The sequence below is a fragment of the Andrena cerasifolii genome, chromosome 15, assembly GCF_050908995.1.
Source record: "Andrena cerasifolii isolate SP2316 chromosome 15, iyAndCera1_principal, whole genome shotgun sequence".
Lineage (NCBI taxonomy): Eukaryota > Metazoa > Arthropoda > Insecta > Hymenoptera > Andrenidae > Andrena > Andrena cerasifolii.
Window position 1 is genome coordinate 2,815,216 of NC_135132.1, and position 24,997 is coordinate 2,840,212.

The 24,997-nt window shown below is 34.6% G+C and overlaps 1 protein-coding gene across 3 annotated transcripts; it reads right to left on the reverse strand.

The window, feature by feature from the left end:
* Positions 1 to 249: 249 nt before the first annotated feature.
* LOC143377213 (uncharacterized) lies at positions 250 to 24,225 on the reverse strand. Of its 3 annotated transcripts, XM_076828267.1 has the most exons (7): positions 23,998 to 24,225; positions 13,387 to 13,445; positions 13,180 to 13,329; positions 10,815 to 11,012; positions 9,446 to 9,838; positions 5,132 to 5,407; positions 250 to 3,586 (listed from the first exon to the last, which is right to left on the reverse strand). In XM_076828267.1, exons 3-7 carry the CDS (start codon positions 13,258 to 13,260, stop codon positions 3,473 to 3,475), a joined length of 1,062 nt encoding a protein of 353 aa, XP_076684382.1. In that variant the 5' UTR covers positions 13,261 to 13,329; positions 13,387 to 13,445; positions 23,998 to 24,225; the 3' UTR covers positions 250 to 3,472. The 3 variants fall into 3 exon arrangements, with proteins under 3 accessions (XP_076684382.1, XP_076684383.1, XP_076684384.1); XM_076828268.1 differs by lacking the exon at positions 13,387 to 13,445; XM_076828269.1 differs by lacking the exon at positions 13,387 to 13,445 and having other exon boundaries at positions 23,956 to 24,225.
* Positions 24,226 to 24,997: the final 772 nt, after the last annotated feature.

Below are 24,997 nucleotides of genomic sequence, written 5' to 3' on the forward strand. Positions count from 1 at the left end.
ATAATTGCCATAAAATATTCACCTTCATGCTTTTATTTCAATATTACAACATTAACACAACTTTGGCATTACTACTTTAATTAATAGTTTGGCATGTAAATAGTATAGTATAGTAGAAAACTGCAAGTTTATATGTATGTATATTGTTATGGTTAACAAATAGAGGGGCGTTTGCATTCAATAGTACATATAAATATGTATACGAAGTGCATACTATATTATACAAAGGGCAGAGGGAGAGAAAATTAGTTATTTATTTTACTATTGTTACTCATCTGTTATTATAAATTTGAATTCATAAACACTCCTTAAAACTATCGAAAATGAATTACAGTATTCCCTTTCTATGTGCACACCGGTTGGGTCCGCTCGCATGCTTTTGGTTTTTGGCACCAAAACGAGGAACTCATCATCTGTTTAGGTCCAACGACTGTCAGTTGAGATGGATAAGACAGGGCACGAAATGATTCATCCCCTAACGACAATTAACATTCTTATATTTCTCATTAGATCATTATGAGAACACTAACAATGGATGGACAAGATTTTCTCGATGAAAGTAAGTTCAAATGCGATCTTAGTCAGACGATTTATAATTCTATTATAAATAATGAGTAATTAATTTACAGTTGAATTTAGTCTTATTTTTAATTTGAACCCATCGTTGATCCATTTGTAATATGAATGCCATAAAGATCTAGTAAAACATATAAAATTTACTTTCTTTAGTGAGTGACATCTTGGACGTCGTTTTGATTGCTCCTGAGCAGAGGTGTCGAGCTTCCCCACTCCGAGAGCCGCGCGAGTCGGGCCCCCGGTCAGCCGGTTCCCCCACTTATTTTTCTCTAGGAATTGCACGAGACCTGGCAGGGCGAGAGTGGGGCGCCCGGAGGAGAAATTCATCAGAGTGAAGTAGGTGTGGAGGGGGTCGTTCTCCTACGGCTCTACGGAGCAGGCGAAGAGGAGAAGGAGCCACTGCGGCTCGCGAGCCGCTTGTAAGACACCCCTGCTCCAGAGCAATCGAGAGGTAAATGGAAATAACTCTCAGCATACCTATGTACACCCAAGATAAACATTGTGCATATAGTGAGGATATACTGTCGACGCAATATTATTACATAAAAATAAACATAAAGAATGTTTACTTTTAATCATTTCTCTTACATGCTGAACTTTCACACAGGCACGCCTGTGCAGATCTACCGGAACATGTGTAGCCGGCTTAAGCCGTCCCGAATTTCGCCTAGTACATACTGTGCTTTGCTGAGAAGATGTCCAGGAGGACGGCACGGTGGCAAGTGCTCTACGTCACGCGGAATTAAGGTGCACTCCCACCTGGGTGGTGCGTGGCGCGTGGGTCGGCAAGTCTTCTGGGCTCGTCAAATCTGTTTAGTGAGCGCGAGTCGGCAAGCTATGAGCGTTTCGACGACGCGGCTAGCCGAAACTGATCATTCCTACGGCGGATGGCTTGGCGAGTTTCGCGCCATTCGATCGCAGCTGTATGTGATTCGATTTGTCGATGTCAATACTATGGATACTTTGGGGATATAACCAATCGGATCCGCATTCCTTCCGCTTGCCACCTTCTCAGCAACGCACAGTACTCTCCATAGTACTCCAGGTTACTCTCCAATCTCCGACACGATCCACAGTCAAAATTTCACCACCCTAGGGTGTCAGTTATCTCAATACGATAGATGTACCGACTAGTGGCTGTCAGAGCTCTGCAATGGGTGGGTATATCGCGGGTCAACCCGCCCGTTACCCGGCCGTCTTTGGATTCACCCGATCCGCCCGTGCCCGCGGCAGATAAGTTGGGTCAGCGTTGATTTCTGTCCGCTCAAAGCGCCCGAGACACCCGAGGTACCCGAACATCCGAGACTCCCGAACACCGGAGACGGCCGAAACGCCCGAAGCAGTCACCAGTCATGACGTCACCGCGCGTATCCGACTCGCTCTTGCTCACACTGTTACTCGCTCTCACCCGTGACTGGTGGCTGTTCGGGCGCCTCGGGCCGATAGAAATCAACGATGACCCGACTCATCCGCTGTGGGTAGCCACCGGTATCGCGGGTTAGTGAAAGTTCGAGTCCGGAAGGATCCGGCGCATCGAGATACAGTCGGGTGACGGGCGGATCAAACCCGCCCATTGCAGGGCTCTGTTGGCCGTCTAACTACTTAATTAAGCCGACCATCCGGCCACATTTGTAGTTGGCGAGTAGTCGGCTCCTTGGGAGCCAATTAATCGGCTAGTCCGCTAGTTGGCCAAAGCTCTAGTCGGTACATCTCTACAATACGACTAACAAGGAGAGTATTTTAGGTGTCTGCCTCCGATCATTTTGATTTTTGGATATGTTATAGAGGACCGAAAAATAAGAAATACGTGTTTTTTTATTTTTCCCCGTTTTCATATTTGGGGGTGAAAACTGCGTTCAAAGTTAGGGTTGAAAAATCATTTTTGTGGATTTTTGAAAATCTGGTGTGTCAGTCATATTTCGCATTCAAAGATACAAAATTCGTCCATTGACACTATTCCCCTATCTCTAATAGTTCTCGAGATATTCCACAAAAATGATTTTTCAACCCTAACTTTGAACGCAGTTTTCACCCCCCAAATATGAAACGGGGAAAAATAAAAAAACACGTATTTCTTATTTTTCGGTCCTGTATAACATATCCAAAAATCAAAATGATCGGAGGCGGACACCTAAAATATTCTCCTTGTAAGTCTCTTTAAGTTGATATTAACATAAAAGTTTGAGCGATCACCGCTCAATATTCTATTTTACGCAAGATATAAAATGCCAAGGAAGTATTTATATCTATTTGTACTCTTAACAATACGAATAACTGGTTATTAATAATATATCGCTTGAAGTCTGTATTATATTTTACTGAACAGTATGTCAATAACTAATAATAACATAGAGTTATTTAAAACGAAAAGAAGTAATTCGACTTCTGCATACTTAAATTACTTAAAAGGCGCGTCACGCCATTGGAATGAGTTACGCGGCCTGTTTTATTGAGAGTAGCAAATGGTGGTACGAAAAAGATTGAATGATGTAGCAAATTCTATCTTTCCAGGATCTTACCACATTCATACATGCTACGATGCACATTCAGAATGTAATTACATCTTCGTTAAAGATAATCTCATATACTTTTTTAACAAACGAATCTAACTTGGCTAGATCAGGTATTATCTTATAATTTAAAAAAAAGAAATAAAAATTGGATATTATCACGGCTATCAATAAATAATGAAAATAACATATTATTTCCATATTTTTGTTTCTAGCCGTTATTGTAAATTATAGAAAGATATTTTTTAACTATATTCTATGTGTAAAATAATTTGAATGTGGACTTACGATTCAAGTAGTGGACAGTGTTAAGGTTAAATTTGTGTGTTAAATTATTATTGTGTTCATAATTTTGATACAATTAAACGAATATTTAATTGTCTTTCTTATTTGCAGTGTACCGTATTCCACCACTCACAACGTTTTTTCACCTCACTAAACGCAGTACCGGCAGGACAAAGCGAGGAAGTTTTTGACCATCCAGAACAGTTGTGGAAAACCTAGAAATAAAATTTCACATAACAATCATATGTTTAATAAATATTAGTATATCCCTTGCCTACTCAATCTGCTGATACGAAATCGAACTGAAATATGACACATTTAACATGTCTTTTTCTGAGAAATGTCAGTAGAAATGACATACATCATCACTGGAATTACTTTAATCAACTCCACGAAATTAAAGGAGGAAACTTATATACAATTCTACCAAAAAGAGTCAAGGTGATCGTGTTCTTTTATTAAAAGAAAATATTATTTTGAAAATCATATTACTCTAACTCATAAGCGATCAGGACCTGATTATACAAGGTGTTAGGATCGCCCTACAGACAGCTGCCGCAAAAAGACATCGAAAAGTCTTTTACCGTTTTGGGAACTGAGGCTTCGTTCTCGAGATATTTACAGTTGAATATTAATCGTGGAACGTCCGGGCCGCGGAGTTTAAAGCCGAGTCAGCTGAGCCTGCGGCAGCATACGCTCGCACGCATACACAGGAGCCGCGTATGGCTGCAGGTTCACGCCTGCAGTTGAACCGACCGTGCTGGTTCATTTCCACGGCTTGAACCAGCGCGGTCGACTCTACTGTGTGTGTGGGTCTTTATCTGCGTGCATCTCCTGTGTGTGCGTGCTGCGGATCACTGCTCCGTGCTCAGCTGTTTGGGCTTCAAGCTGCGCGGCCCGGAAGTAGCACCGCTAATATTCAACTGTTAATATCTCGAGAACGCAGTCTCGGATCCCAAAACGGTAAAGGACTTTTCGATGTGTTTTTACATGAGGATATTGTATGTTCCGGGATGTCCCCGAATTTTGGGACACCCTGTATACTGCAGAACCTTGGAGTTGGGCAGTCGTTCCAACATATATGTAACCTATGTATATAACTTGTTAAGTTACTTTTATATTTTTGTTATATATTAATTACTTTATTAACTATTATTACTCGTTACAGGCAGGGTGGGGCACTAACTTTGTCCACCTGAAATATCTCCATAATTTTTCGAGATATGAAAAAACTTTCTTTACAACAGTTGTACGATACCAATCTATACCTGTCAGTTATCATTTTTTATGTATTGCGGGTTTTCGGAGATTACCAGGCGACCTCTATTTTTTTAAATGGCAGGCTATACTTTTTTATCTCTAGTTGAATAGTAGATGTTTAGAATTTCAACGACCCATAGTGCAAGGTCACTCGACATTAAGTAATGAAGTGAAAGAACGACCTTTGTGTCATAGCAGGTGCTCGAAGTGGTGTCCTTGAAAATCCTGTGAAAATCCTCTATCCACAAAAAATTATTACTCGCATATTATTGCCCCCTTGGTACCGGACAACTTTTGGTAAAAATTATAAATTCCCCCACAGTATATATCACTTTCCTATATCAAACTATCGTTAGTACTTAAAAAAATCGTGATTACTGTTACGATAAACACGATGTATAAACAATAACTTTAGAAAAATGATAATGATCAAAGCTAAGGTCCAGTAAACGTTTGGGGCTACCAAACAACTGCACCCAACGACAGAATGAAATACTCACTTGACAGTTAGTTTCAACATCAGCAAACAAGCCTCGCCTTCCATTGCACGTGAAACTAGTTTCTGGTATATTGGTAAGATTTGTATAGCGAGAAACTGTATTACCCACGGTCAATCTGACATTTTGGTAAGACGTTGCCCGTGAGCTAGTATCCTTCGATTCTTGTTTCCTAACTTGGGCAGCAATATTCTGGTTTCTATTTGCAGAATGGGATCCAACATGTCTGGAGGATCGCTCGTGGAACTTATTGAGGAACCCTTGATAATCGGTAATGATCTGGAAACAAATGTTGTAAAACAACATACCCGCTTTTAGATATACGAAAAAAAATATGTACGTATTTTAAATAAGAACACTACAGGGTGGACCAATAAGAATGACCCTTCTTGAACATCTTTGAAATCATGGCAGTAAGAAAAAAATCTCTCGTAACCGGCTAAAAATCGTCAATATCATACGATGGTCCTTCTATACAAAATAACTTTTGCTCGAAGATTTTTCCTCCTCTTCCATGGTTTAGGAAATGTTCAAGGTAAAAATGATTTTAGCTTACGTTTCAGACTAATGGTACAAAGTAAGTTCGTTTACATTAAATAAAGATTTAGAATTTTAACAGACAATAAATCATCTTAATTACTGAAAATTTCTATTTACCAATCCCAGGGATTAGTCTCGGAATCCTGAGATAGACTTAAAAAAATCCCGCGATCCCGGGATAATCTTTATACAGATTACCGAGGCGCATGGTTGGTATAGAAATGGCACATGTTCCACCTACAAGTCTCCGTTGAAATCAGTCTGAAAGATTGAGTTTCAACGCAGAAACGATATGTGAAAGCACGTGCGTGTTTCCGCAGTACTTCGAAGAAGATGAACATCGAACATAAACACAACATCTTTCCTCATAATTTTCTATATTATTTTAATAACATGTCCATTCAAACAAATAAACAGTAAGGTTGCGCCACTAAATTTAAGGTAACAGTATTGAACAAAATACCCCCCAAAATCTTGGAAAAAATGGTTTAGGTACCGCAGAAACCACACACGTGAATATTCTTCCAACTTTTATTTGTTACTCCTCTAATGGAAATTTAGTTGCCTAATTTTCCAGAACAGTGTAGAAACTTTAAATTTGAAGCATATTCATTTTCACTGATTTTTAGAACAGGAATTCTTCGAATGGAACAATTTTTATTTTATTTTCACAAAAGCTAGAAAATGTCACATTTGTGACATAATTCAATTTTGCTATGATATAGTGCTACACGTTCACGGAAACAATTACCTACTCAAATATTAAAGAGGAAGAAGTGGTACTAACATTAAGTGCCATATACTTCGCTTAACGCATCAGCGAGACGATAGTAACACGATTCAACTACTGTTGTTGTGAAAGATGCTCGCGAGCCACGCAGATGAAATCCTGAGAAAGAGAAAAGGCGTAGTAACGCGCATAATTTGCATACCACGAGCGCAAGCGAGCGTGCAGTAGCAAGTGTGAACCAGCGTACACTTCTACGTGTCCTGAGTACAGGACGACCAGATGACCTATCTTCTTGCAGCAGGCAATCCTATAAAATTGCGGTTTGCAAATACGAACTAGGCAAACTAGAATCTCGTGTGTCGACATACATATGTATGTGCGTTACGTCCTTCTTTTATAGCCTGTGGTTTTCTAGTCGTGACAGCTGAGAAAGAAATATCGTTGAATATTTCTGTCGCCAGAGAACTACAGCAAACTTGATTACAGTGACTCGCATTAATATTCGGACACTTTTTAAAATCGCATAACTTTTTTAGAATTGGTCCAAACGACTTGAGTTTTTTTTTAGAAGCTAGAAGGATTAGTTTGCTAACTGACGCGTTTCGTTGTTTTGAAAATAAATGTATTTGGTTGGAATAGCGAAAAGAATAGTAAAGGTTGATTTTTAAACTTTTTTTTGTGAGCGAAAATTCTCGAAATCAGCGATTCTCGACTTTATTCTGCAATCTTTAAACGTTTGTAGCTCGAAGCAACGTTAACCGATTTTGATGAAATTTTAGGCACGTATACAACTTACTGCAATCTACAAACGGTTTTTTTTTTTAATTTTCATTACAAGCTCACAAAAAAAAATTAAAAAATGACCTTTTCTATTTTTTTTTTTGCTATTCGAACCAAATACATTTTTTTGAAAACGACGAAACGCGTTAGCAAACTAATCCTTCTAGCTTCTCAAAAAAACTCAAGTTGTTTGGACCAATTCTAAAAACGTTATGCGATTTTAAAAAGTGTCCGAATATTAATACGAGCCACTGTATATGAAGAGTCACATAATTGATGCAAATAATATTTGGTATAGCAGTACCAATATTTTAGTACCAGATTTTTTTAGCCGTTAGGATAATGTGGTAACAAACGTTATTACCTGAAATGTATCTGTGACGAATGGGGAATATGAGACATTGAGAGCAAAATAGGACTAACCCATATTTTTGGCGAAATTGAGTTAGCAGCAATAATGTATTCCAATTGGCTGAACTAATCATATGAAATAGGAAAAATTATTTTTTTCCAATGTGGACTAGTCCATTTTTGCCCGCAATGCTTCATATGTTCTATAGAACGATAACAAACGTTTCTGAAATACTTTCTTTTCATTGGAAAACCAAGGTCGCCTTGTGTGTTTTCAGTGGAATTCATATGATTTTACTTTCATAATATTTTTTTTTATGTACGAGTTTATCTTACAAGGGAAGGACACGATGTGGTAGACACCGATTTTGATGAGCCTTGGCACGATGGATCTATGTCGAAAATAAGTAAACAGGTGTCCGAGCGTTTCTGCCAATGGGCCTTAATAATAGAGATATTTACATCTAAATTATTAAAAATTTAGGGTTTTATTGTGTAAAAATCCCACACTACCCTGGCGCCCGCGGGAGTTTCCCTTCTGGAGGCATCGGAGTGCCTTTTGAAGATGTTTCCACTTTAAAAAAAAAAAAAAATTATAAATTATTTTTTTATCAATTTTTTTTTTAACTTAGGGAAATCTTCAAAAGGCACCCCGACTCCTTCAGAGGGTAATCTCCCGGGGGCGCCAGGATAGTGTGGGATTTTACCCACTAAAACCCAATGGCCACTATGAAATTTTTAATAACTAAATATTTCCTCAAATTTTGAAAGTTTAAATGCTTCGAGAACACTTTTTATTTATGAAGGCGAACAAAAAAAATGGAATTTTTATTTTCGAGGATTATTTTTTAAACGTTTAAGGGGGAGCATGTACCGAAATATGCGAAAAAGATACCAACGGCCCAAACACCCCTTTCCAAGTGGGTATTGATTAATTTATAATCTTGAAGTTTACTTATTAAAAGAATTTCTAACGGCCCGAAACGTTTCGGACTACCCGGAGTTTTCGGGTCGCCCGGATTTCACGGGTACCCGGGCCGGGCCGGTTGGTCGAGCCGAGCCAGGCTCGGCTCGCTTTATTCGGCTACCCGAACAGCTCTCCTCATAACGCGGTTCCCATATAACGCGGAGCAAAAATTGCGACAGTCCTCCTACCTATAACGCGGTACTCTCATAATGCGGTTTCCATATAACGCGGTTCGAATTAATATGATTTGTACTATGTAATTCTGAGTTTCTTATAACGCGGTTTCCATATGGCGCGGTACGAATTAATCGCGTTATAGGAGGGTTGACTGTATTATTATTTTTAAAGCGTTATGTTTACCGCGACGGAATTTTCAAAACAATTTTTGCGAAAACAAAGTTCAAAATAAAAAATGTTAGTCTGCATTGTTTACTTATATTTTCATACAGAAACTCCGTGTTGTTGATTTTACCACCAGATATTATTTTTAATCGTAACCCTTCGTGGTCACACCTTCTTATAATCACAAGTTGGTCACACAGGCTTCACTTTACCCCAGCCTCATTTTTTGAGTTACCATTTTCGTATTTTTGAATCTTTTAACTTTTCGCTGATAATTGTACGTTCGTAATACTTACACAATCATGGTCTAAAAGACTTTTTCTAGAAATGTAAATTTTGATGTGGTAAAATTTGTAGTTGAAAATGAGCGATTTTCCACGGTTGTGGGGAAAAAGCGATTTTTTAATAATTTTTTTTTCTTGCGATAAATCCCCTTTGGAAGTCGTAAGGACACGACATATTAATTCGAAAATTATTCTTGGGGTACAATACACCCCGTGCGACCACGAAGGGTTAACTTAAGCATTCGTCGATCGTGCAATTTGGTGTTAGTAAATAAAACCAAAAGTTAGACTTTTTTAAATCAATAAAAAATATGAAAACGTACCTGATGAGAGTTGAAAAGAGCAATGTTGCTGACGAAATAATCGTCAAGTGGTTCGTACACCGCATCCCAATCGTAATGTATGTTCCACGTGGGTATATAAGTTTCTCCCAACAAATCAGTGTTCCCGGGAAGTACCAATGGTGTTACTATGGGCTTGTAGATTCCAGGTTTTGTGGGTATCGTTAAAGGCGCGAATTGCGCTATGCTGGTGTAAGTGTGTGACTTTGGATAGTCACGATGCTTATTGCTGCCAAAGTTGTTGGAGTACTTGTAGCCATTATTAGGCCGGGAATATGGTGCACGAATGACGTATGTTGTGTCAACTGTTTTAGCATGATTATAGTGAAATCGTCCTTCTGGTGGAACGTATCGGCCATCTGGCGTTAAGTATACCTTTAAAAGTAACGTCCACAATTAATTATTGACACTTCAGCCCTTTAATCGCCAAGTGACATAAGTGCAAAATTAGCAAAAATGAGTTTATTATAAAAATACTAAAAATTAAGACTATGTGTGTCTATTTTCTTTTATATCATTTTTTTTTTTTTGTAAAATCTTTCATGAAAGTTCATTTTCACAAACAGGGGCTCATTTGCTTCATTACGATGTTATTCTTTTTTTCTGACAAGTTAACAGATTATTTAACAGAATAATGCTAGATGTATGCTCCGAGTCATTAACGAATATTAATGTTGGATCATTCCACGCCTACTCGATCACTTTTTTCCCTCGATGTCTGAGATTTTGTTCAAACTTGAATATGTTGTAGCCCTCGTGAAATTAGGAAGGGTTTGATTCACCATTTTGCTGATTTCGAATTTGTTTTCGTGAAAATGGGCAAAAATCGCAAAATTCAAGGCCCTGTATTTTTTAAACAAACTCGAAATCGGGAAAATGGTGAATTAAACTCTGCCTAATTTCACGAGGACTACAACATATTCAAGTTAGAACAAAATCCCAGACATCGAGGGAAAAAAGTGATCGACTTGGCGTGGAATGACCCTGTTATTGTTTTCTTTATGGTAGTGACATTTTGAAATTGCAATTTGAGACTTTGCAGAAATGTAGTTCAAGGGATGCTTATAACGAAACTATTTTTTGTTTTGGAATTTTCGCAAAAACGGGGTGGGGATAAATTTTGAAAAAGAAATTTTATCCGAAAATTCTTTATCACTATATTGTAGGATATCAAAACCCATCCAACTTTGAATTAACCTTTTTCGATATCTTTTACGGTTTTGCAGATATTCGCGATAATATGAAAACTCATCACTTGAACTACATTTTTGTAAAGTTTCAAATTTTGGGGAATTTTCGAGTTGCCGAACATCCCTAATAAGTATAATTTTTCATGAATGCTCTTGCATACCTTTAATACTTCTGGTATTGTTTGAACATGTTGTGAGTGTTTATGCATATGCCGAGCATCTAAAACTACACCATCCGGTACCGTGATACCTTCCTTATTTAATCGGTTGAGCGCCAAACGATCGGTTTTAAAAGCTTCCTCTGGAATCTTCCCTCCCAGGGCTGGCAGCACTTGCTCCCTGAATATCTGACGCTTTTGCTAGGAGAATGTAAAATTTGTTTGAACCGGATATCAGGAAGAAATTAGAAAAATGCCATGTAACATATTTAGTAATTCTACAATGATAACACTGCCCAACAGCCATTTTGGTCTGTAAGATTCAATATCCGTTTCTTATAGATTTTTGTGCGCTGAAAACTAATCCGCAAACCGTTTGTCGCCATCACCCTCAGTTTTTGAGAAATACGATTTTGAAAAAAACTGCAAATTTTCAACTTTGAACAGCTTTTGTGTCGAAACAATAATAGTTATTCGGTTGCATTTTGCGACAAATTATTCTATAAACCCTCCCGAATACAACGATATAAGTTATTGCAGCATTATGAGCATTTAAATATATTTAAACAACGATCAAAGGGAAAAGAACACCCGAAATTTACCCATTTTTCAGATATTTTTAAATTTATTTCCAAAACTAAGGGTCCAGGAGAAAATCTGACTACTCCACGCGACGCGGAAGATATTTTTCCTTCGGATAGCATCAACAGAAGTGGTAAGTCATGTTTTGTTTTCAATACAGAAGCGAAATAGTTTGGCAAAACGTGCAGCGTCGACAGTGGTAGTCAACGGCGGCGCGCGATACACCGCTCAGCGTCACACAATCGCTTAACGTGCGTGACTACCACTGTCCGCGCCGCACTTTTTGCCAAACTATTTCGCTTCTGTATTGAAAACAAAACGTGACTTACCACTTCTGTTGGTGGTTTCGGAAAGAAAATTTTCTGCTGCATCGCGTGGAGCAGTCAATTTTTCTCCTAGACCCTTAGTTTTTAAAATATATAGCAAGATATCTGCAACAATTGGTGCATTTCGGGTGTCCTTTTCCCTTGGATCGTTGTTTAAACATATTTAAATGCTTATAATTCAATAATAACTTATATCGTTGTGTTCACGAGGGTTCATAGAATAATTTAACAGACCATGCAACCGAATAACTATTATTGTTTGAAAACAAAGGATGTCCAAATTTGAAAATTTGCATTTTTTTTTCAAAATTGAATTTCTCGAAAATTGAAGGTGATGACGATAAACGGTTTGCGGATTCATTTTCAGCGCACAAAAATCTATTTAAAAAAACGGCTATTGAATGTTACATAACAGAAAAAAAGTTCAATTTTGTTGGACAGTGTAATCTGTAATTAAAATTAGGAAGAACTGGTGATATTAACAGAGGAATTCAACAAACATCTCGCTTTTGGAACCCGACAGATACTAAACTTCAATATCAATTCCCGAGCTATAAAAGGCAATCAACACAATTCCAAAGAAATATCACAGCTTTGAAATTTTTTTAAACAAATTAAACTTTACCAAAAACTGTGTTCAACTAATTATAAGTGCCTAATAAAACCCATGTATCGGCCGATGAGACTGCAAAGACTGAATAAAAAAAATCATTTCCTTTATTTTCTTATATTTTATACTAAGATTCTACAAAATATGCGTTTGCAACCTTGACCTTCGACGATGTTTGCAAAACGAAAATTTGTTTATATGACGTTGCATGAACGATTTTACGAATTAAAAAAATTTAATGCTTCTCGATCAAAATAAAACAAGAGGGAGCTGCATACGTTTAATAGTTTCAAAGATAGGCGTCCTGGTATTACGAAAAAGGCGAAAAATTAAAACTTCGATGAACAATATTTTTTAAACAAATTCTAAACGAGTAAAGTAACTCATTAACCCCTTTAATTTTACGTGGACTACATCAAGTTTCAATTTTACCAAAATCTGTGACATCAAGTATTAAAGGTGATCGATTGGCATGAGATGCCCGAAAACTTCAAAGAGGGCGTTGCAGTTGTCTGAAAGAAGACTCAGACTGCTAGCAAAAAAGCAGTGCTTTCATGTCATCGAAATAGCTATAATAGTTATTAAGTTTTCTTAGATAATACATATGCTACATTTCTTATATATTTTTTAATTAGATATCTAAATACGTGTGTGGCGTTGATGAAAGAAAATAATAGGTTTTGTGTGAAGAACGTAGTTCTGCGCCCTGTGTCATAGTACATATATACGATTTGCAGTATTGATTTATAAGTGATATTTCAGCTAATAGTAGTTATCTGTATTATTAATAGCATTTACTATTAGCTGTAATATACCATAAGTGATTATTACACATTTTCCTTTATTTCACCTTTCTTCCATCTACGTATACTGCCAGAAATATAGCAATCAGTGTCAAGTGGAACCAATTTCCTGTTCCAGTTGTCTTCATCGTGGCGACAGTTTCGTTGATCTCTTATACCAACGTGTTCAAAAACATCTCTTCCACGCATTCGCGTTTCTGAAACATGTGTAAAGGTATAGTCTTTTTTATTAAATATTTACATTTTTTTATTACCATAAATCACGCGATAGCCACGCCTATTTCTTAGTTTGCTTATATTGCTTCATTTATTACTGAAACAACATTTCATCTTCAATTGAACAGAGAACAAACAAAGAATTAACATATTCCCATTTGCGAACGTGCTAATAAAGAGTGACCCAAAAAATAGCCTCTTTTTGATCCCACGATTTTGGAACGGAATTTTATGCGAAACAATACCTTATGATGAGACACCAATCACACGAAATTTTCAAGTTGAGGAGACAATTAGTTTCTGAGATATGGGAGGTCAAAGAAGTAAAAATTCGTTAACGGCTCAACCCATACTCTTCGATGTACGGACCTTTATGTCAGTCTGATAATTTAAACAATTATTTCCAGGGGTTTTGCTCATTGCTAACAACGAATTTGAACTTAGATTTTCAAAATTCACAATGGCCGATTCAACATGGTGGACGAGATATTAAAAAAAACACTCACTGCACAGACATTTATATTTCCTGATTTTAATTTTTTTTCGTGAATTTTGAAAATCTACGTTCAAATTCGTTGTTAGCAGTCAGCAAACCCCCTGGAAATAATTGTTTAAATTATCGGACTGACATAGAAGTTCGTACATCGAAGCGTATAGGTCGATTCGTTAACGAATTTTCACTTCTTTGACCTCCCATATCTCAGAAACTAATTGTCACTTCAACTTGAAAATTTGTTGCGATTGATGTCTCATCATAAGCTATCATTTGGCACAAAACTCCGTTCCAAAATCGTGGGACCAAAATCAGGCTAAAAAGGCCTCATTTTTGGGTCACTCTGTATTAATCGACTGTGGATGTTTATGCAAATGCATATTTTGTTGTGCAAAAATTATTTTGCATATTACATATGCTTTATTAAAATGCATATGCACATATGTTACATATTTCTTTTATATCTCTCTCACTATATTTGGTTGCGATCATAAATGAATTATCGAGCCGTTACATGGCATTGGTGATAAGTTCCAATGTCGATATCATGCGATAGAATAAGTCATTAGTAGAGACTAATTCATTCGTTACAGATGCACATAAACAATTTCGATAAAATTAAAGAGGTTCGGCCATTTTTTTCTCTTAACACCCTAAAATCGTAAAATTATTAATGTTCACTTTTTATTTTATTTCTGCAAATAGGCAGTTGAAACTGTTAATGGAAGTAATGTCGTTACAATAGCAACTGTTCAGAATGTTTTCCAACAGACACAAATTCCTCAAAATTTAACATTTATTAAGGCATATTAATAAATTCTTCCAGCCAAAATAGATAAATTGGAAACTGTCGGTCTACCCTTAACAAATTCGATAAAAATAAACATGGCATATTTTACGTGCATATGTGCATATGTTACGTGCATAAACATTCGCAGTCTATTTATTAACAAGCTGACTTGTGATAATATAAAAAAAATAGGGCGTGAAATTTTTGATTACAAAAACATTTTGGTGTTGTCCATGCACGTATTTTGATACATCTCAATTGGTACATGAATTCTATATCTCAAATACAAACAGCGTTTTATGTTAGTCGTATTAACTAAAGATTGTAAAATAATACAATATCAGAATCATTAAAAGAATTTTAAATGAACGACTTTAATGAACGTTTTTTCAAATACTTGTAAATAAAATGGATTTAAGTATTAGTGTTTTTATACGAGTCACAATATTTGGGAAATTGAATACTAAAGGTCATGGAATTGCAGGACTCTATTTTCTTGAAGAGCAAACGCTCGAATATCTTCAACTTATAAAAGGAACATCACTCAATAAAATTGGCAATCTCCGTTTTTTATAAAATTCGGCACATGGGTAGAATATTAAGAAACACTTGACAGATACTTTTTTTAACGGCTCATATCCATGTTTAGGGGGTGAAAGTTGGCGACAAACTAAGCATTGGAAAATCTGTTTAGTTAAGTATTTTTTAAACTAATGGAGATAGAAGAAAATGTTGATTAGTTCTTAAATTTTGTATCAGGTGTTCTTTCTAATACAATGGGTATAACATAATCTATTAATTGATCCACAAATTTCTCAACATTGCTCATAAAATAATCCTGATTGAATTGAGAATTTGATTAATTCGAGCTGGTGGTGCATCTAATTTAATTCCTTATGATGGAATTGTTCAAGAATGAAACACATCTACGTTGATGTAGAAATTAATTTAAAAGGAATATTAATAATTAATCGGCTATCAAAAACTAGTTTAATCTGTATGCATATATATCTATTGAATCAATTTCATGTATTATAATAATATATGAATTAAACATAATTCAACATTGTTAAAATCATTAATTTTATTGTGAAACATAGATTTTTTTTATGTATAAAAATCTTTAATTTTGTTATACATTTTGGGAACTTTTCCTTGTCAGAAGAGATTTCAAAATGGATATTTGTAATCCTAGCCATCAATCATCATAATGTAGATTGCAAGGAAAGTGCTGCAACGAGAGTTAACCGGTGAGATTTAACTCCTACAATTGGTTCGATATGCACGACTTGAGTTATTCTGTTTGGTAATATCAGCGTCCCTCAATGCGGCACTTGCCATCGGTACATTCGCTTCTTACTGTCCCACAGCCTTGTTCTAATTATGTACTTACATCCCTCTACCAAGTCTGTCGCAATACTGTCTTGGAAAGAGGTGAGTTTCTAATTGTCTTTGTAGTTTCTATGCATCAGTCAGTATGAAGCCCTCCAATATAAATGAATCTCTTCCCAATTCAATAGAATTAAGAATGTTTCATTACATTTAGGCGTTACTTTGGAAGGAGGCTTTCAAAATATGAAATTTAATGTTTAGATAACTGTAAAATAATATTTTTAGAACCTTCTGAACAATAGATGATTAAAAATAGAATATTCTTTTATTTGGTAAATTAAAAAATGGTCATTAGTAAGTAGTAGTATATTGAATTTAAGAGGGCATTCCGGTTAGGGCGCCGATAAATTCAGCGATTTTCAGGAATTTATTGCGACAAAAATAATTATAGTAATGGAATAAAACTTTTTTCTATTTATTAAACTATGTTATTACAGTAAATAAAAAATATAAAAGTAATAATATTATTGTTTTTAAAATGCTTTTGAAAGCGGTCTCGATGACATGTTTAAAAATTCATGCCTCGCTCTTGAAGGCGATTTCAGCTGTTAGACTTATCTGATCCCAAAAATCCAAACAGATTCTTGATCAGTACCCTAGTAGCACAAAATATTAAATACACATACATCCAATATTAAAAAGAGGTTCAATCTCTTTTTGATATTTAAATATACATACAATATTTATTCTAAATTAAGAAGAAAATATTTTTTTCCAAGTATACTGGAAATATTCATTTTTATTCCACGAATATTTGGTTGATATTTTCAAAACGTTTATTTTACATTTTCAGTATGTGTATATAATATTTGGAATCAACATTTTTGTCATATTAAAAAGTGTGGTCAAAAAAAATATTTCTTTAATATTTGGAAAAAATATTTAACCAATATTTTGTGCTACTAGGGTATGACCGTCGCTATCGCTCCGACTGTAGTTAGTGATTTATCTTAAAAATTAGCAAAATGGCGGGCAAAAAGTAAGAAAAATATTTTTTGGCTTTTTTCTTTTGCTATTTTCGAATTTAAAAATAGATTAGACTCAATGGAAATACTTGGCTGCAGTCCTTTCGAGAGCAGTAACATTTATAAAACAATCGGTTCGATAGATTTTGAGATTTTATCTCCAAGATGTGAAAAAATGACGTTTCGAGAAAAACGCGTTCAAAATTGTCATCTCTAGAGACCGAACCTCTGTGCTCCCTACAAAATGCCTCTGTAGAAGCTAATATAATCGAATTCTATTCATGAAAATTTAACAGTACATTCTTGAGCATATGCACTTTCGAAAAATGTTTAAAAAAAAATCGACTTTTTCAACCCGTCTAAACGGAATGACCCCTTAAGGTTTGCAGTAATAGTGATCCAATTAATACAAACATGTAATTGCTACAAAAAGAAATAAAGTTTCGATATTACAAGTAAATTCAATAAAATATTCTTTTCCACATTATTGCCATTTAAAACGTTGCATATTCGAAAATTTGAAAATGTTTGTACAGGTGTTATCTGCAAGAATTATTAACACAAAGGCACAAAACGTGTATAGAATGTATAAAATAGAAACTACCAATCGCATTGTAAATAATAGAAGACTGCTTGAAAAATTGTAAAACAATACCTACAAAGAAAATTTATTTAGAAGTGTCGAGTTCAAAATATTTATAAATATTTATAAAGGGGTTCAGCGCAAATAGTACCTGCAGTGCAGTGCGATCTATCTTCATTTCTTCATATTTTTTTAACCCACTCTACTACACACTAATTGTAAGTGACGTCTTTATAAAATTCTTACATGCGATTTTTTGATACATGAAATAGAGTACTAACAAAAATTATAATTAATACTTAGCAATAAAATAATAAAAATTTCAAGAACAGTTATTTTTCTCGAGTGTTTTAAGGGGATCTTTCGGTCTAGAGCCCAAAAAAATAGGTGATATTTAGGAATTAATTAAAGGGAAACTACTATATATAAATTAATGGGACCTTTTGCATTGTATTGAGGATGTCTTAAGCTACAGAAATATATTTTTTGTTTTATGATTAATCACTGCAGACGGCACGGGAGAGTCGTTAAAGTGAAGGCGTCAAAAAATTGATCCAAATCGGTGAGACCTGTATCTCCAAAAGTTATTATCCGATTCGACTGAAACTTTTTTTATTTTGAAGAATATACTTCTGGCTAGGGGAGAAACTAGAAAAATTACAAAAATGAGATTTTTTAGAAAATAACGACACTTGAATTTTGAAATCACTTTTTCCCTATACTTTTCAACCTTTCAACGCCTTTGAAAATTAGAAAATTTCAATTTTTTGTATTTTCTTTTTGGTATCCCCCTAGCCAGATGTATATTCTTCAAAATAAAAAAAGTTGCAGTCGAATCGGATAATAACTTTTGGAAATACAGGTCCCACCGTTTTGAGAACACTGTTTCGAGAAAAACTACTCAAATGCTTATAACTTCGGGAATTTGACGAATTTCAATAAATCCTTTTAAACACGTATTCCTAAAAGGTTGAACATTCGAAAAATGAAGTAAAATAAATCGACTTTTAGAGCGGAACATCTCCTTAAATGAAGCCACATAATTCTGTTTCAGTAATATTATAGAAAATATTAACCCAAAGCTAATGACTGCTAACAGTATTTTAACACTTCGATCATTTTAATTCGGAAACTTTTGTCCAACTCGCTCCACTCTTACACTACTAAAAATTTTTTTTCTATTAGAATTTCATGGGAATGCTACGCACGAGTCAGTGGCATTTTTCTGATGAAAATGAGTCCAAACACAACCTCATTCAGATTATTTTCAATTCTACAGAATTCAATTTTCGTCTAAATCCCGTAAAGCCGTTAGCCATTATTTGTACAATAATTAAAAATAATATTAATGCAGTGCAGTTTGAACTTATTTTCATCGGGAGAATCTCGCCTATCCATTGGTGATATTTTCACAAAGATTTAATAGAGAATATAGATATTACAATTTTTAATATTAGCTGACTCAACGGAAGCGTGACTGCAAATGTAAAAAAGTTATTTTGCGATTCACACAGGCGATTAAAAAAATATTCCGCAAAATTGACCTTGACCTTGAAATTCAAAGTCACTTTTTGTTTTATTTTACCGCGCTTGACTCACTAAAACCAGAAAAAGTGTCAAAGGAACTATGTTCCAAAGAATGTTTCAAATAATGAACGACAAAAATTGTTTCTTTTATAGACACTCCCAGCGAGTAGAGAACACAAAAATAAAAAAAAGGGGTCTCCAATTTCGAAGTCAGGATCACTTTTGCGGCACACAGTATTTTAAGGAGACTATGCAGTCGAAAAATCGATTTTTTATTGCATTTTCCGAAAGTACTATCTTTTCTCAATAAAATGCCGCTTGGTTTATAGTAAAATTTGCAAAATTGTAGATTTGGCAACTAAAAACGTGAAGCGGCAACCTATAGCGTCGCCTTTGCCCAGAAACTTTAAATGCGTGTTTCTCGAATATTTTTTTCTCTTAATTTTTTCCTGATTGCGAGCGAATTGAGGTTCAAATCGACTTGGAATAAATTTAGCACGCACTATCATTGTTTGTGCGCTACCAAAATCCGGTGACTTCTTAATTTTTTTATGAAAATCTTGAATTTTTAAGGACCATATCAGAGGTTTGCGCCGAAACGACACATGTTCTACGCATCCTGTAACTTTTTCCAAGTCGATTTGCACCTCATTTCGCTCGCAATCAGGAAAAAATGAAGAGAAAAATATATTCGAGAAAAACCTATTTAAAGTTTCTGGGCAAAAGCGACGCTATAGGTTGCCGCTTGACATTTTTAGCTGCCAAATCTACAATTTTGCAAATTTTACTATAAACCAAGCGGCATTTTATTGAGAAAAGATAGTGCTTTCGGAAAATGCAATAAAAAATTGATTTTTCGACTGCATAGTCCCCTTAACAGATCTCCATCGATCCAGAGGTGTAGAATTAGCTAAGCGAGCCATGACGTGAAATTGTATTTTTTTACACTCTGTACGAGTGATTTCTGAGCTCCGTCTGTTTGCGACACAAACATTTGGGTACTCTCGAACATTCTCCAGAAAATAGCAACATGAAAACATGCCAAAGCCGGGCAGAGACTGGAAATCTCTTGGCGCGAAAACACGTCGACGCCAGTCAAGGTGCGAATTTAAGGGGTCGGTCCACTGCGAAAAATTGTCATTTTTTAGGATTTATTTTTTAGCAAACGGAATGTCCAACGTAAATAATGTTTTGTCTACTTATTAATACACTTATTGAAAGTATAAAAAAAATATATTTTAAATTTTTAACAGTTTTTATATATATTATATATCGCACTGATGTGAACGCCTTGAGAAAGCGATGGACTGCTGGCGCAGGTGATTCCGGGAGAACGACGCATTTGAAAGAAAAAAAGCAAAGTGTGTTGTAATCATTATGAGTGTGGTTATCGCTGGATCTAGGATTATTTTTACTGATAAAAAATTAACAAAATGGCGGAGGTTTGAAGTTTAAGTTTCGAAGTACGGTGAATTTTTCAATCATTTTGCCTTGTAAAAAGTATGAAATGTTTAATTCAAAAATGTTTCCGTGGTCCCGGCCGTAGCCACTGATGTTCTGAATAACGTGTAAAAATTTCAGACTGATTGGTCTAATAGTTTTTTTGCAATCACCTGCACCAGTTGAAAAAATGTTGTTTTGAGATAATTGCGTTTTAAGTTTTAAAACAAATTAACAAAATTCTTTTAATTTTTCTTTGTATAATATAAGAGTAGCTTAACAAATACCAAAAAGATTTATTACATTATATGTTGTATCTGCGGAGAAAAAAAAATTAAAAATTTCTTAATTCTTCAAACCGTCACAGTGGACTGACCCCTTAAGAGTAAAATGGAAAGACATAATTTATGCGAGTAAATATTCGAATTGCGTGTCTGCTTCTGTAAAAGAAGAATGGTCTTTATGCAGTGAACCAACACTGCCCAACCTGAATCTAAGTTTCAGTGCGGATGGACATATTAAACAAAGCGACGAGCCAAACTGAAGGAAATGATTCCTTATAGAATAAATCAGAGATCAGACAAAAGAAAATAAAAATTAAAAAAATTAAAAAACCCGACTGCTTAAAAAAAATTAAAAAAATTAATTTTTAATTTAATTTTTTATTAATTTTTTTTTTAATGTTTTTTTTATTAATTTAATTTTTTAATGTTTTTTAAGCAGTCGGGTTTTTTTAATTTTTAAAATTTTTATTTAATTTTTTTTTAATGTTTTTTTATTTTCTTTTATATCCTATCACATTCGGAACGTCAAGACAATTCTAAAGACACCTCATTTGTCCAAATCATGGACATACATACATAGCCTGATAAACACAATACCCTCCTTTGCGTGCCGCAGTCGGGTAAAAATATAGGAAAATGTCATATAAACGCATGTTCAAGAAATTAATCGTTTCCAAGATAGCTGATAACTGTCACAACGCAGAATATATTTCCTAAAAAATATGACCTTGTTTCTCTATTTTTTACATTCACTAAAAAATAGAGAGGCAAGGTCATATTTTTTAGGAAATATATTCTATCTGCATGCCGATTCATATAAAGTGCAGTATCACATTGTACGTTTAATATTTCATAGTTTCTATTATATTGGCATAAATATAGGATTTGGAGAAAGCGTGAACCTTGAGAGAGAAAATGGCGAGATGAGCGATTACCTGGAAGGAAAGTTTTACATAAGCGCAAGGGAATACCAAATTGACCGGAACAAGTAAAGATGGAATTGCTTTTACTAAGTAGTAGAACAAGTGAAGTTGGAGTTACATTTAAGCAACTATATTTTAGGAAAATCTCATCTGTTTCGAGCCACGAAATCATGTATCAAAATTCATCTATTTGGAAAAAGAATATAGTTGGGAAACAATTTTGTGATTTGCATCAGAAATGAAAATTGATAGGGTTATTATAACAAGTTATAGGTATATAAATTTTATTTTAAGAAAACCAGCAATGGATTAAAAGAAAAAGCAGCTCTTTTGTTTGATTTTTCAAGTTCGCCAAATGAAACAGTCTTTCTATGTATAATTGTATTAATCCCTCGTAATTTATAGAATCAAAAGATATTTTAAACAGAATGTGCTCACTTTTGAATACGAAATCATATTGAAATAGGAAAATTACATTTGCAACAACTTTCGCAAAATTTCCCCCCTTTTCTCCATTTCATTAAAGTAAAAAATAAATACATTGAGTGAATATTGCAACATTTTAAATTATGAGAAGAAGCATACAAGTGTTGACTATTCGTCCCAATCACAACAGAATTAATTAATATTAACATTAGTAGAATAATAATCGTCAGCTTCCAAGATGTTATATTGCATCATAATATACTATTTATTTTATATAATTCGAAGACAAAATTTAGTTAATATTCTCTCTTAATACAATTTTTATATTTGCACGAAACTGAGGACCGACAGGGGAATTTTTCAAAAATTGTTGGAAATGAAATTTCTCTATAATTCCATATTAAAAGTTATCTTTTTTATTCATACGAGCATAATTTTTTGAGGAGGCAAAACACCCATTCCATACGAATGTACATAAACCATTTTTGTCGCATAGATTTTCTAATATATTTTAATAATATGCTGGTTTGGAATGGCCGTTTGAACTTATTACAATGATTGATTACGCGTACGTCTCACAACTGGCAGACTAGTGTTTTATGATTGACTAACAAAATAAATTTTGCAGCTAGAAAATTTAAAAAATCGTATACTTTACAGAAATGTAACTCATGTGGGCCTGGTGACATATCTATTTTTGGTTTTGTTAATGAAACGGGCTTAAGGGTGGGCACAACCCTTCAAAGAAATTGTGAGATTTTAAATTATCGTGAGCATCTATAAAACTGAGAATAAAAATTTAATACAATGTTATATGATTTTCAATAACCAACGTCATGATAGTAAAAACTTAATTGTTTCTCAAATTCTTTACTGCCATGTTGTAGGTCAATGAAATTTCTAAGGGAAGATCCCGAACTCGAATATTCAAAAAATTCTGAGACTTTGTGAATATGTAGGGAATTTCCTCCAGATTACAACGCAATTTTTGTTTCCAGCCCAAATTCACTAGAAGGGGGTGAAATTAACCCCTGAAAATTCGGCTATTTTCCGATTTTGTGTTATAACTCCCAAACTGTAAGAGACAGAAAAAAAGTTTCAAGACAAAAGTTACTTCTTTTAATTAGATCTAGCATTTGGTAAAAAATTATTTTACAGTTCGCGAGTTACAGCACAAATTCGGAAAATAACCGGATTTTCAGGAGTCAATTACACCCCCTTAGAATGAATTTGGGCAACAAACAAAAATTGCGTTGGATTCAAGAGGAAATTCACTACATATTCACAAAGTTTCAGAATTTTTGGAATTTACAAATTTAAAGTTCAAAATGTTACAGTAAATCAGGTATGAATTGAAAGCTACTGCAAAACACGGAAGTTTTCCTCATATAGATTTTTATTAATCTACTAGCTGACCCATTACCCGGTTTCACCCGAGAATTATTTACGATATTTCCAAAATAAAAAAAAGCCTAAAAAATAGCCCAAAAGTTAATCTAGGGCGAATGTAATATATATTCCAAATTTCATTGAAATCCGTTCAGTCGTATAGGCGTGAAAGAAGGACAAACAAAGACCTAACCCAGACCTAACCCAAATTGTTTGAATAAAATATTTTCGAAATATTTTGGAATATTTTTAAATATTTTCAAATAATATATTACCGTGTTTGGCTAATAATTATTTTCAAGATATTTTAGTGTGTACGAACAAGGAAATGATTCTCCTCTGAATTATTTCGTGACATAATTATGAAAGTATGGAAGTATAGTGTCACTACAAACCAATCAAAGAGTCGCCAAACACTTGAAATAGCATTCACTCACTTTTTCTGTTAATTAAAAAAAAAAACACAAGTGTCAACACAGCGCGCGAAACGATTGCTCAGAATTGAATAAGAAGAGATGAATATGCTTGTTAGTCAGTTTAATGACATATCCACGTGAACTGTAATTAATTAACGCGTATGATTGAGACTTTCATCCATGGCAGGAGCTTGAAGCATGGAGACCGAGTCAGGAAGTTGAAGGATGGTGAAGATGATACTGAACTCCTCGGTAAGAGTTCACCTGATGATATACCTCAGGGAACTGAAGCACGTGATTTGTGCTCGAAGCACTTTCACTAGTGGACTAGGATAGTTCTGCATCTTATCCCGCTTCGTTTCCCTTTTTCCTAATTTCCTTCTTTCTTACGCTCGCACCGGCGAGAACATCCAATGAGAACGATCGACATTACCGTGATCGATATCGTGGGTCAATGACGATTGACCAGCTGGCCGTCCTCGTGAGCGCAGCTTTTCTTTCGTGTATCCGAAGCTCGTCAACTTTTTAGTAACGGGATGGAGTTTATTCTCTCTGTTTTCAATAATTTTTTATCGATACATACGGGTGCGATCCTATTGGACACAGTTGTGCCAATTGAATTACACTGTAATTCAATTGTATTGTATTCCAATTACAGTAATTAGGAATTGAATTAATTGAAAAGTTTGATTTACGTAATTGAGTTAGAACGTAATCGAAATACAATATAATTGAATTACACTGTAAAGTTTACTTTAAAGTTAACTTTACAGTGTAATTCAATTATATTGTATTTCAATTACTTTACAGTGTAATTCAATTATATTTTATTTCAATTACTTTACAGTGTAATTCAATTATATTGTATTTCAATTACTTTACAGTGTAATTCAATTATATTGCATTTCAATTACTTTACAGTGTAATTCAATTATATTGTATTTCAATTACTTTACAGTGTAATTCAATTGTATTGTATTTCAATTACTTTACAGTGTAATTCAATTATATTGTATTTCAA

Excerpts from the sequence above, each read along its gene's own strand:
- LOC143377213 (XM_076828268.1), bottom strand. The coding sequence starts at position 13,260 with ATGAAGACAACTGGAACAGGAAATTGGTTCCACTTGACACTGATTGCT. Across the intron at positions 11,013-13,179 it reads TATACGTAGATGGAAGAAAG|CAAAAGCGTCAGATATTCAG; the intron begins GTGAAATAAAGG and ends ACATTCTCCTAG. Across the intron at positions 3,587-5,131 it reads ATGTTGAAACTAACTGTCAA|GTTTTCCACAACTGTTCTGG; the intron begins GTGAGTATTTCA and ends TTTTATTTCTAG.